General features: G+C 55.5%; 2 protein-coding genes across 2 annotated transcripts; one reads left to right on the top strand and one right to left on the bottom strand.

Annotated features, from left to right (window-relative positions):
* Window positions 1-7,075: 7,075 nt before the first annotated feature.
* On the top strand, window positions 7,076-7,945 carry CGCA056_v009867 (uncharacterized protein; the record flags this gene model as incomplete). Its single annotated transcript, XM_037325114.1, has 2 exons — window positions 7,076-7,320; window positions 7,393-7,945. 2 exons carry the CDS (start codon window positions 7,076-7,078, stop codon window positions 7,943-7,945), a joined length of 798 nt encoding a protein of 265 aa, XP_037176492.1.
* A 3,254-nt stretch (window positions 7,946-11,199) lies between these two features.
* On the bottom strand, window positions 11,200-13,217 carry CGCA056_v009866 (D-lactate dehydrogenase; the record flags this gene model as incomplete). Its single annotated transcript, XM_037325113.1, has 4 exons — window positions 11,200-11,292; window positions 11,360-11,440; window positions 11,493-12,859; window positions 12,935-13,217. The coding sequence occupies 4 exons, from the start codon at window positions 13,215-13,217 to the stop codon at window positions 11,200-11,202; spliced, it is 1,824 nt and encodes a 607-aa protein (XP_037177101.1).
* Window positions 13,218-13,619: the final 402 nt, after the last annotated feature.

The following is a 13,619-nucleotide window of genomic DNA, read 5'->3' as shown; positions in this document are numbered from 1 at the left end:
TATGTGTTTGTATGCGTGTGTAACTACTGGGTAGGTAGGCAGGCATGCAGGTAGGTCTGGCAGAGAGACGACAAGAAAAGGTAGGAGAGACGTAGATGTAGAAAGGAGTCAATATTCCAACAGTCACCATCGCATAACAGATGGGAAAGAAAACATTGATTACATGGCAGGTGCAGCGCAGGTGGACAGCAGCTGCCTATGCTATGTCATAGATAGTATGGCATGGCATCGCATGGCATGGACGCTACGAACAGGAAAGACCCTTCGGCCAAATCCATCCGCGTCCTTCCTTCCTTCCCTCCCGGCGTCGCCATATTCTTGCTTTTTCTTCCTGCTTGGTTTCCGTTACTCACAACCTTGGACCAATCTATCCTCCCCCACAACGAGTGAGGTTAAAGCCAAGCACGACGAGTCCTTACCCCTTCTCGCACTAGGTAGCCCTGCCGACAATGGGCGGCGCTATCGACACTCGACGGAAACATCGACAAGAATGACGGCCCTCGCTGTTTTGATAACTAGCGGCAACGGAACTGCGGTTGCGCCAGACAAAAACCAGAGGACTTTTGTGGCACTTGGAACGGCGCGCGTGTCTGAGTCCACCCTATTCCCTATTCCCGACCTGCTTACGACCAGTTACGGCCAGTGTGTCTTCTAACCTCTGCCCCCTCCTCGGCTTCAGGTACCGCAGCTACTTCACCTACCATACCGATACCGACCAATGCTGGGCCTGCGACGGGTCCCGCGCCGCGGTCGAGGGTGAGGTGGGATTCGGGTTCACCACGAACTGGGACTAGGAACCGGGGTTGAGACGGGGCACAGCTGGCAGACGGCAGCGTGGCATTTTGGACCCAGGTCTGGATTCTTGTCGCGACTCGCCCTTTTCCCACAGAACTACGACCTGTGCTTTGTTCGGTACGAGTACCAGGCGCACACACAACACACACAGCACACATCCACACGGCGACTGCTTTGGTGGTCCAGAAGCAGCGCGAATCTGCATAATGCAACGGGGGACCATGCCGGTGCTTCTCTCTCCTCTCATGTCGTCTTCTTCTCGTCATTAGGGGATTCCTGCTGCTGGGCTGTCTGCTGTGCAACAACATGCAAGTCGTGTCCCACAGGTCCCTTCCAGACTCCTGCTGATCTTTTCCAGCGAGCCAATGATACTGCTTCGGAGTCAAGTCCCTGGAGGAACACCACCACCAGCGACTGCTCTGGCCTCCGGTCCCCATGGCTGCCCCACTTGCAGCGCCAAGCTCTCCCGTTTTGTCCAGTCAGGGCCGCAGCTTGACCCTGCAGGTGGGTCCCTTCTTTTGCTTCACGCAGTGCGCCAGGACTCGCAGCAGCAGCAACAGCATCAACAGACGACGGCTGACAATTTGATGCCACGCGGAAACTATAATTGCCGCCGACTTCAAACCAAGTGTGACGGGATGCTAAGAAAAAGTCATTGCAAGCCGCGGGATCCAGCTCGTCGGGGGCCTTATGTCAGAACTTGTTCATCGTGCATCCGCCTCCAACCCAGCAGCCTGGACACCCTGCCTGTGGCCGTGGCCGGCCTGCGCCGTACACTCAAATCAGATGCGCGCTGCCCCGAAAGTACAAAGGTGAGGGCCGGCCCCCTTCCACCGAAGAGGGCGGGTAAGCAAAGACTTTGGCCCATGTCTCTGTCTGTAGCAGCCAAGCTGCCCAGCTCATTAAGGGCTTTCATGCGTCGCGCGTTAGATGCGCTCGGCAACAGATATTTCCCACCTCACACGCCCTCTCCTCCCGCAGTCACTCGGCCGTGTGCGTCCAAAAATTGTGGCATGCGACATTGACATGGTGGTGGCTGTATCAGTCAGTAGTGAACCCTTGCATGAGAGACGAGGAAAAAGGGAGGAAGCGAGCAGATCGCTGGGGAGGGGGCGTTTGAGGGGGGTACCGTCCGAGGACCGAAACGTGGGGAATGGAAAGGGAAGAGGGGGGGAACTTTTCAACAAGCTTCGAGCAACATGGGATTTTCGTCCAGGGGATTGGAGAGACGGGATGGAAACCGCTCCACCACGAAGCAATTCGGCTTTTGCCCTTAGTCCTGATGATCGCTGCCTCGCCTGGTAAGGAAACGAGGGATGAGGCGAAACATGGGATGCTCTACTGTGTGCACATCAAAAATTGCGCGCGCACTGCTGCCGTTGCCCGCGACAGTGAATATCTCACCCTCCAGATGGGAAACCGCTGGCAGTCACAGCAAAACCACCATGCCAATTTGCCATGGCGATATCAACGCTACGTTGTATGGACATAAGGTTTTGCTTCTCAGAGAATGACAGACAATGACGATGATACATGTCACAAGAGACCGGGGGAAGAAAGAGAGTCACCATGTTGAAATCTCGCGCTCAACAGGTACGTTGTGCTGTTGTACTTCGGTATCTCTAATCTCTTCCCCATGGCTTAGTTCCTATAGGCTCGCGCTCACATGATATCAATCTGACTTGACTTGTCCTTTGCATGCAACGGTCCGACATCCCCTCCCGGACGTCTCTCTTCCACACTCTCTCTCTCCATGGCCAGGAATGCAATCCTGGACGAAGCGAACCTCTTTTGAGACATTGGAAAACGAAACGGGAACCCATGAGAGAAATATGGACACACACACACACACACACACACAGAGAGAGAGAGAGAGAGAGAGAGAGAGAGAAAAGCAACGACTGAGCGAGCATGAATGGACGGTCCCTACAGTGTCTTTGCCTCGGCGCGCCCCATGATGCACGTCCAGCACCAGCACCCGTTCAGGAAACATTTCAATCTGTTGAGGATGGCGAGGTGATGCGCGCCTGCTGCAAGTAATCATTTCGAAGCATATGGCAATTTTTTTGCATGCAGCAGTCAATTGTTGTGTGTATGGGCACACAGGCCGCTGGATAGCTTCATGCTGTCGCGGAGTATCTGCACCGCAATGAACGAGAGACATGCGCTACGTCACCTAATCTTCTGCAATGGTGCGGCATCTTTTTCTAGTGTCGTCTAGCCAGACATTGAGTAGAAGTCCGTGGCAGTAGTATGTCGTGGTTCCTCATTCCTTGAACCCAGGCACCGAAGAAGTGCGGTTGCGCCGTCGTCGGCAACGGCTGCCAAAAGCACCGGGCAAGCAAAAAAACAGCAATGGCGATTGGATTTCGGTACCCATCTTGGTGGACGAATTTGGGATGGGAAAGTGTGAGTTTCCTTCCACTTGGCCCGTGCCCTCAGACGCCAGCACAGCACCGATTTGAGGCAGGGACACCCTTGACCTTGTGGCTCCTGCTCCCCTGTCGGTCTCGAACTGGCGCGGTCCAGACTGTGGTCGCCCCCACCCCGAGCTCGCCGATCGATGATCGTCACCTGCCAGTTTCCCCCCATCGCCTAAGCCCGGTTTCATTGGTCCCATTCCGGCTTCACGCTTGTCAATTGCCTGTCTGCACTCTGCACTTTGCGCTGCCAGCCTGCCTTGCCGTTTTATTCTTCGCGGATGATTCGCTGTTCGATGGCTTGCTCGTGTTGGGTAAGTCCAAGTTCAGCTTCTTCTTTGCTGATGCTTCTGACAGGTCAACACGCAATTTTTTGGTGGTGGTGGTTTTTTTTTTTTGGCCCCTAGCAAGCAGGGAGCCTGCGCCTACCTGGAGGTGCTGCTGTTGGGACTTTTCTCAAGTAAGCGCAGCGCAGTCACCCACTCCATACCTCGCCTTGCTGGTCAGCACCAAAGGCCGTGTCTCGTTGCATTCAGCCATGATCTTCGGTCCACCTCTTCTCTCAAAGACGCCGTACCCCGTTCCGTATCCAGTGCCGCGCCGTACCTTACCTGGCCGTTCCAAACGCCGGTAGTTGTCAAGCAGGCGAGCAAGTACTGCCGCCTCTCCCACGTCTGATCAGCACAACAGCCTTCCTCTTCCACCTAGCACGAGGCATAGATCTTCCCGCCTCCTGCATCCCGAGGCTTTCAAAGGACACCGTTTAGAATCATTGCCAATCATCCATCATCATACGATGTTTGTGGGGCCGTAAGGCACCTGTGGCTGTCCGGCCTCGTGCGGACGAGCTGCCCGACCGCCACCAACACAATTTCCAGCGCCTGAACGGGGGGCCTGAACAAGCGGATCGCCCGGGACTTGGCCAAGCAGGCGGAAACCAGCTGTGTAAGCCCTTTCTGGGGGCTGTCGGGCTGTTTGCTTCCAAAATACACTTTTACGGTTGCATGCCCGCCACCGAGACCTGCTGGTGCTCTTGTCTCTTGCTGGGTCCTTTTGACAGAGGGTGTGCTTGGGACAGGCTTGGAGAGACCGCACGCTGCGGTGTCCTCAAAGAAGCGACCGACATCTTTTCGCATGCCTCCTTGTGCGAGGGCAGCGTCGATGCCAGGCAGCCCCAAGGTCTCACTTCGGAGCCGGGGGAGAACTCGAGCGCGCAGAGCCAACGCCAGCCAGCCTTGAATGTCGGTGGAGGGATGGCACGCATTCCTCTCCGGCGAACTGATCTCTGCGGGAAGTGCGCGGAAATCTCTCTCGCAGCCCTCGCGCCTTTAACCCTGGTGAGACTAGGCGATTGCCAGGAGCCGAGCTGCTATCTGCTTTCTATTCTTCTCTCATTGGATTTCCAACCAGAAGAATGCCAGGCGAGGGAGCGCCTCAACCGTCTCACATGCCTCCACGGCCTGTGTTCCGAACGTCTGCGCCAACCAAAGGGCGCAAGCGAGACGTTGAGCCTTTCCACGGACGAATTGCCCCGGCGTGTTAAGTCGCGAATCCGAGCAAAACGCTCGACGTCCATGTTGTTCAGGTCAACGGCGTATCTGTAGCAGCAGGTTACACAATCTCTCCAGAGAACAAATTGTGGCCGATATGAAAATACCAGGAGGATTCAAGCGCCGAAGCCCCCTTCGTCATCCCGCCGTCACCAAGATGTAACCGGCTGGTATCCATGAGCGCGGTCTAGGCCTTGTCAACATCGAACATCGTCGCTGTGAGAAGCGAGAAATCAGCCCTATCTCTCGTTAAAATGGAACGGGGTCTTTCCATCTCCTGGGTGCATGACGCAAGGAGAAACGGGCCAACAAGACGCCCATTGGTTGGAGCGAGCACCGAGATTTGGCAAGGCATAGCATTCCTGCCCATTTCTTCACCCGGGTGGGGTTCGGAGTCGCGAGGAGCCATGTCTCGTCTCGTTCCTCCCTCTCCGCATGAGAAACCTCATCTCCGCTTCAACCACGAGGCGCCATCGGTGTTGTCCGAGCATTCGCATTGTCGGAGCCGCTAACGACCGAGCACACGGCTGAGTTTTGTTCTCCGGAGACGCACGACAGTGGGCATCATTGCGTACGTCGTCCTTTGGGGGCTGTTACGAGTGTAGTACCTACTTCGGTCACCGTGTTGTCGGTGCTGACGCGTTGAACCAGCCTGATGGGTTCGTCCGGTTGATTCGCTGTCTGTCAAGCTGGCAGTCAGCTATACCCAGAATACTTCACCCGATGGCACCCAAAGCAGGCAGAGCACATGCAAGTCACTCGTGGTGGTTGGCAAGGCACGACGCGGGTCAAGCTCATTTGTCATCTGAAGGTGGCAGTCAGAGTCCCATTCTCGTGGCACTCTTGCGTGCCTTGCTGCCCCCCTATTAATATCTTTCGTCGATGATCCTTTGCTTATTGCCGGTAGATCGGATCGTCGCTCACCTAAGCCCGCGATGTGGGATTCCCGATAGCGTCCCGGTCTACGAACACCTTACCTTGCTGTCGGACACCGCTAGAAGCTTGTCTCCCTTGACAGACGATGGCAGCTTCTTGACAGCGAAAAAAGCACGGTGTGATCGTCGGTGTCTAAGGGTATCTTCAGTCTAAGGTAGTGCTCTCCAAAGACACGTGCCATGCGCGGCGTCTGGTTGTTCCCGCCCGTGGGCCGTCGCCACCATTCCGGGAAGCAGACGGGAGGCCGTCAACCGGCCGGCCCGCTTTATCAGATCCATGAACGGGTGCCCCATCACATCGCGAGACAAGACGCTTCGCAGCAAGCGCCGAGTGTGCAGTCTCGTTCGGTAGAACCAACATAATCACCCAACATCCGGGGTTTCCACCTGTCCATCACTGTGCGTCAACGCAAGCGATCACGCCGCTTCATCCCTGATTTCTGCTGCGTTTGCGGTCGCATCGCACCAGCATCGCACGAAAAGGCTGATCTGCCCTCCTCTCTCAGTCCACAGATCCCCCCAACGGACAGTGATTGAGTGACCGGAAAAAACGGCCCCCAGCCATCCAAGACCCTTGTCCCGTCCTCACCCTGCCCCCGGTCGAAAAAAAGACGGGCGGGTACTGTGCGCAACGTCGCGTATCGCCGTGCCCATTGGCTAACTCGCCCAGGGGCCGGCCAATCGAACGGCCCCTCCCCAGCCCGGCGCTTAGCACCTCTGCCCGCCTCCGCTCCTCATTGGGCACCGCCGCTGTGATTGTCGACCACGGCACATGCAGCAGCCGTCCAATGCCGCGACCCTAAGCTGACCCGGGCCACCGACCTGCTTGCCAGCGGCCCCCCTCTCTGTGAACCGGTGAATGGTGAATGGCGAAGAGAGCGAATGTGTGTGTGGGCAAGCAAGGCCCGGGTGAAGGCGTGAATCTGCAAGAGATGGCCATTAAACTGCCACCCTGCCCCAACCGGGCTCGGCGGTCGCTTTGCAACCTCTCTTCTCCTTTCCCCTCTTTGAAGATTCGCGAGCGGAACCGACGACGACGACAATAACGATAACGAAGGGAACGGCGGAATAGTGCTGTTTTTCGTTTAACAGCTGAGGTCGGGTGCTGGTACTCTGACCAATGTGAAATCCCTCCCATTGTTTGCCTCGGCGACGACTACGCCTTCAGCGGAATAAGAATAGCCGACCAACACCCCCAAGCTTTCCAACCAGGCTGGAGGAATAGTGAGGAGAGAGTAGGACAAGACGTTTGCCACACCCGCGGGGGCAGTACAATAACGCAACCCGCCCACCTCGAACCTCGAACGGGCGCGAGCGCGCGCGGGCATATCGCAAACCGCTTTAGTCATCATACCAAATCCACAGCCTCGCCAAGATGGCATACAAGATCCTGCACAGGAAATGGCTTCTTAGGCCATGGATGTGGGCCATCTTCCCGCTCGAGCTGGCCGGCCTCGTGCCGCTGCTCGTACTCTTCGGCATCGCTCAGCCGGACCTTTACCGCACAAAGATGTGGGAGATCGGGCACGCTTACGGCTTCAACTCGAGCCCGAACATGGTGCTCTACGCCTACGCCAACTATGAGTCCCTGCCGACGGTTCCCTTTGTATGGACGAGGACGTAAGTTTTGTTCTTGTGGATGAGTTTGAAAGAAATTTGGAAATTGAAGGAAGCTGACACTCAAATGAACAGACTGACCGACTTCAACGTCGCCCTCTCCGTCATCACCCTCTTCCTCCTCCTCACCAAGCTCGTCTTCTTCATCATGAAGTTCTGGTTCCCCCTCCTCGCCGTCGGCATCAACGTCGCCATGGTCGCCATGTACACCGTCTCCGTCTACGGGCAGATGGGCCCGGACCACGCGGACTCGCGGTACCCCTCCAACGTGGCGTGGTACATTTCAAAGTCTTGCTCGTACGCGGCGCCCTACAGGGCCGAGAAGTCGTGCATGCTCGCCAAGGGCACGTTCGCCGTGACGGTGTACATGCTGTTCCTGTTCCTGTGCAGTCTGGGGATTGCGGTGTACGTGTGCCTGCCGAACAAGTTCGACAAGGAGGGCGCCGACGACGAGGAGGCTGCGGGCAGTGACGGCAGCTCGCCGGTGGACCCGAAGGAGGCGCGGGAGTGGGAGATGAGGGACATGCAGAAGGGCCCGGCGACGCCAAGGACGGTGCCGTACACGCCGCGGACGATGGCTTTTCACACGCTGGATCGGAAGTTGCCTTTGAGGCAGCAGTACGGTTGAGCGTGAGACGGGATGTCTTCACATCTTCATATGTGGTGGTGGAGGAGAGGGAGGGCGGTGGGTTTTTTTTGGCTTTCCTTACCGTCTAAACATAACTTTTCATTTTGTCGTCTACGCGGCTTAGGTCTATGGTACCAGCGCGGAAATAAGCTCTCAATGATGCCCCGAAGAGAGATGAAGTGTTCAGGGTGAAGTACCCTGGATGTATAGTAGCGGATTTATTTGTCTGCGTCAAATGATATCAATCACTTCAAGAAGCAGCCGTGGCACATCTGATATCAGTGCGACGAATAACGACGAGACGAAGGTCCTTTGCTGATCACCATGATGTGGAATCAGCTACTGGATTCTGTATAAAACATGGGAGGCCTTGGTGGACATGACGAAACAGCGATCTCCCAATGCTTGGGCTTCCCACCCGTGTTGTCACTCTGGTTCTTTGGTGTACGCTTGAGTTGGTAACTCGGAACATGGCACGCTCGTGGAAACTTAGCTGCCTAGAGGCTTTCGCTATCCGTCGTCGTTATCTGACGTCTGCCTGTGTTTGTTTATACTGAATAGAAGCTGCTGTAATATTCCAACCGAGTGCGTTCATGCGAACGGTCAGGTCGGTACTTCGATTGTTCTTAAAAAGGTGGTCAGGCCAGTGATTTCTTAGAGATGAACGTTATGAACGCGCGCACTCATTTGTCGTCTACATCTAATCCTAATATTTGTTCCGAAAGAGGAGAACAGCCTGGATATTCGGAGTACATGCTAGCTGCTTTAATACCTCTCGAAACGAGATGACCACAGCACCTTCTTGTTCGTTGAAACCAAATCTGCGCGTAACGGTCTATCCTTACAAGTGCCATTTCCATGCATGCGCACAGAGGGAGTATCTTTCCTCGTGTCATATGGCTCTACACATGCTGTGACTACCTTGTGACTCTTTCTTAGGTCATGACCCCTGATATGTCGCTTGGAGGATCCTCGGATAGTTTACGAGATACAATTCTCATATATCAGTACATCAGAGGCAGGGATTTCCGGACGCCCACCCAATCTTCACGACGATACGTTTCTCTAGGAATTTTGTCCTGTGCAACTTGCCTTCATAGTCGACTAACTGTGCTCCGATTTACTACCGTACGATACAGGGTCAGCACTTAAGTGAGCACGATCAAGCAAAGACAATGATAAAGACGTCTCTTGGGAATACGAACCAACGAATACATCAGCAAGGCCAGGGGTCCTGCTGGGGCTTCACGAGCTCTCACTTGAAAGGTTCCTTGCCTTCTACTTTGGCGACGATTGATCGTGTCGTCAGAAACTTTCATTTTGCCCATCACCATCTGTGGCCCCGATACCGAAACATTGCTGGAGAAAACACGAACCACAGCGATGATGGCACCGTAATTTATAGAAGTGCAGATTGATCCAATCACCGGCACATAACCATATAAGCACATGACCCTGATTCAAATGATTTTTCTTCCATCAGTCTACAACCGACAACATGAACCGCGGCTTTCTCTCCCCAGGCCCCTGCCGACATGTTTTGGTATTGAATACATTCTGATTTGAGATAAATACTCATGCACTAGAACTAAACAGTCTTGCCGGACGCCAAGTAAAAACTGTACCAGAAAAGAAGCATTAATCATGGGGCCTGCTCAGATCTTGTGCATGATTATGGTCGTGTTATGAGTTTTCGTGTAAATGTAACCACCCACGAGATCGCCTGGATTTTGGCGTAAGAACTAAGCTGACCGCGAGTATTCAAAGACTTTATAATCTTCTCGAGAATCTTAGGAGTGGCTGAGAGCCGAGTTACACGGGTTCAAGTATGATAACAAGTAGGAAACCAGGCTGCTTCCTGGCAGATACAGGCTCAGGGGCAAAAAAGAAAGACCAAGGAACTTATTAAGGGTCGATTTGAAGCCGCTAACTCAGAATCCGCAAACAATTCAACCTAGGCATCGAGTTTGTAGTAATTAGGCATTTCCCGTGATCTTTCTTTGGATACATCATGATGCCAGAGATGGAAGGAGCTACGAAATGAGCTGGTCATTTACAGGTAGCCCAGTGAATCGAATGTGTACGGTCTCATTGAAGACTTCGAACGGAACACACTAAGACTAACAAAACTGACTGACGCTACTGGCCACGTTAGGTACGGCATGAATCTCATACCTGTTCATAATCCCGAGGCGACTACTTCATTTGTCTCGCGCCATGTGCCTCTCCCAAATAACTTTCGGGCACCCAAATGACATTCACGTTTAGCTCCCAGAGCTACGTTCTGTCCATCATTCAATGCTAACCCCTCGCCAAATATCAATGCTATACAAAGTACCCATCCAAGCTGAGCAGTACTGCACGGCGCCAAACATCCCTGATAGTAGGTTTCTCATGGATGAAGTCACCGCTCGTCGCAATGGCCCCCCTGCGTCAGCTTGATGTCTGAAGAACCGAGATGTGATGCTTTAGGCAGAGAAATATTTCGGCCAACACAAAGTCACAGACTTCTCTTATGAATTTACCAGTATACACCACGGGCAAGAATGACAGACACCAAAGGAAAACCAACTGTGATACGAGTCAATACAAGTCACACTGAACTCGGCGGTGGATCCCAGTTTAGAGACGGTCAAAGTGCTTAAAACCATAGTGCAAGCTTGGGCTGATTGCCATAGATCCATAGCTTACAGAATACAAGCTTGTATTTATACAATAACAATGTCTTTAGCACTTCGCACAACAGGGATAACGCAGCCGGACCTACCGTTGCGGCCGGCCCCTCTCCGGCCGCCAGGGTGTGGATCCCACAAGCCCTGGTTGGCGAGGGCTTCATGGCACCTCCACTATGGCGAAATTCTCAACAATCTCAGGAAGGGTGGCCGAGTTGGTTATGGCGCCAGGTTAAGGTCAGCTTAACATCTGTTTCCTGGTGGGGCAACCCGCGCGAGTTCGAGTCTCGTCCCTTTCAAGGATTACTTTTTGTCGTTTTCACCCAGATGTCAAGATCGCAATTTTTCACGGTTGGTGTTGTAATGTTTATTCCCAAATTTTTGAACGAGTCATCTCGTAGGTCATGAGCGTGTGAATCCCGGCGCCTTAAGCGCCATGGTGAGGACAACAGCCGTCAAAACTCCAGCCCAACAGGCGCAACCTCAGCGGGGAATGGTAGAGGTATATATGTACAAGAGTAGTAGTTTTAGGTCGAATCGCGCGTGCCCTATTCATACACCAGTCCGGATCTAGACGCCGTCTTACCACTCGCTCACCTCGCCAGCCTTGGGAGGCTGCACCCTGACGATCTTATCGCAGTTGAGGAGGCAGAGGGGGTCGAGAGCCTTCTTGATCTGTAGAGAAAAATCAGTTAGCAATCGATAGCTGGCCACCGCGCCGTTCCGCGGAACTTAGGCTTACCTGTCTCATGGTGTCGACGGTCGTCTCGCCCAGCTCGTGGGGGAGGTAGTCTCTCTTGACGAGACCAACACCGTGCTCACCCTGCAAAACCTGTCAGTGACCACTTCTCTCAAGTGTGAACCGTATGATATACCGTGACAGTGCCCTCCATCTCGACAGCGCGCTTGACCATGTTGTGCACAAAGTGCTCGGCCCGCTTGCGCTCCTGGTCGTTGTACAGCAGAATGGTGTGGAAGTTGCCATCGCCGACGTGGCCGACGATGGTTCCGAACAGTCCCGTCTTGGCCAGCGCCTCCTTGGTCTCCTCGATGATGTCCGGCAGCCTGCTCATCGGCACGGCGACGTCGCCGGTCCAGACGTGGTCGCCCTCGCGCTTGACCGCCATGGTGCTCCACAGGGCCTCCTTCCGTGCGCTCCAGAGCTCGTGCTGTTCCTCCTCGTTCTTGGCAAAGTCGAACGTCTTGCTGCCGGTCTTGGCGGCGAGCTGCTTCACGAGGGCCACCTGCTCCTTGACGCCGCTCTCGGTGCCCGCGAACTTGAAGAAGAGCGTCGGCGCCTCGGCCCACGCCTTGCTTGTCATGCCCGCCTTGTTGATGCACTGCATCTGCAGGTCGTCCAGGATCTCCACCGCCGCGACGGGGATGCCTGCCGCGACGACCTTGGCCACGCAGCTCGCGGCGTCGCGTATCGTCGGGAACGATGTCACCGCCACGGACGTCGACGCCGGCTTCGTCGTGACCTTGAGCGTCGCCTCCGTGACGAGCCCCAGCGTGCCCTCGGAGCCGATGAACAGCTTGGTGAGGTCGTAGCCGGCGGAGCTCTTGCGCGGGCGCTGCCTCGTCTTGATGACGGTGCCGTCCGCCAGCACGACGGTTAGACTAAGAACCCATTCGCGCATGGTGCCGTAGCGGTAGGCGTTCGTCCCGCTGCACCCCGTACCGATCATACCGCCGATCATGGCGCCCGGGCCCGGGTCCGGCGGGAAGAAGAGGTTCGACTGTGCGAGCTGATCGTTAAGCGACTCCCAGCCGACGGCGGGCTGCACGACGACGTCGAGATCCTCCTGGTGCAGCGCCAGGACCTTGTTCATGCGGCCAAAGTCGATGGAGATGCCGCCGCGCGTGGGCGTGAAGTGGCCCTCCAGGCTGGTGCCGCCGCTGTAGCCGACGACGGGAATGCGGCGCTGGTGGCAGATGCGCATGATCTGCGAGACCTCCTCCGTGGAGCTGGGGAACACGACGCAGAAGGGCCTCTCGTCGGGCCCCGCCGCGTGCGACGACCATTCCGAGCTGGCGTGGTGGTCGAGGTCGGTGCTGGTAGTACTGACGTTCTCCTTGCCGACGATGTTGACGAAATCCGCCCACGCGGCCTCGAGGTTCTCCTTGTTAAGTTTGTGTAGCGGTGCGGTCGTCTTGTGCAGCGGCAGCGTCGACTCTTCGTTGGGACTTGAGGGTACGAGGGTGCCGAGGTAGTACGACACACCGACGGATGTGAGGAGCACTGCAAAAGAAAGCACGCAAGACATTAGCTACCGAGGGCACTTGTGTATCGGGGCAAGGCTGCTGTTGTGCTCACCAAAGGTGTACGCCCAGTTTCTGCCGGGACCGGTCTTTTCCCGCTCAGCAGCGAACCTCTCGCGTTCCGCCCGCTCACGCGCCAGTCTCTGGGAGATAGAACCGACGACCTGGCCCTGGAAGGATCTGCCGTGCTTCTCCTCGTTCGACGCCGGTCGTTCGGGCTTGCTGGACATTTGCCGCGCGGCGCCAGCGAGGGCGACGCATCGTCGCCGCGGGGCCGGGCTCGCGGCTCTGAGGCCCTGCAAAGCTGCTTGCGGAGCTCTGGCTCTAAGATGCGCCATTGCGCTGGCTCGGGTCGCGAGGAATGATATTATCGTAGGAGCGGTTCTAGGGAGCAATTGGGACAATTTCGAATTAGAGGAAAAGACGGTATAGTTTATAAATCTATCCGGGTTGAGAAGGGGGGGGTGACAAAGGTAACGATGTGTGTAGGTTGTAGGTGGTGGTTGTGGTGGTGGTGGAGCTGCAAAACCCCCCCGGGTCTTAGATCTTTTGGAGCTCGAATGGCGAAAGAGAATCCATGCAAAAGCTTGCAGCTGCCACAGCTGTCGGGGATGATTGGCCGGCCCGGCAAGCGTGGTGGACGACCTGGGAAGCTGTGGAACCCCGCGGTGCACCGCGACCGGCGCAACTCCACACTTTGCCGTGGCTTCCTTTTCCCCCTTCCGCCCGCCCTCTACATT

Source organism: Colletotrichum aenigma (assembly GCF_013390185.1).
Source record: "Colletotrichum aenigma strain Cg56 chromosome Unknown KSG_Cg56_contig06, whole genome shotgun sequence".
Taxonomy (NCBI): domain Eukaryota; kingdom Fungi; phylum Ascomycota; class Sordariomycetes; order Glomerellales; family Glomerellaceae; genus Colletotrichum; species Colletotrichum aenigma.
The sequence above is the reverse complement of the archived record's forward strand: the minus strand, read 5'-3'. Positions and strand labels throughout refer to the sequence as shown.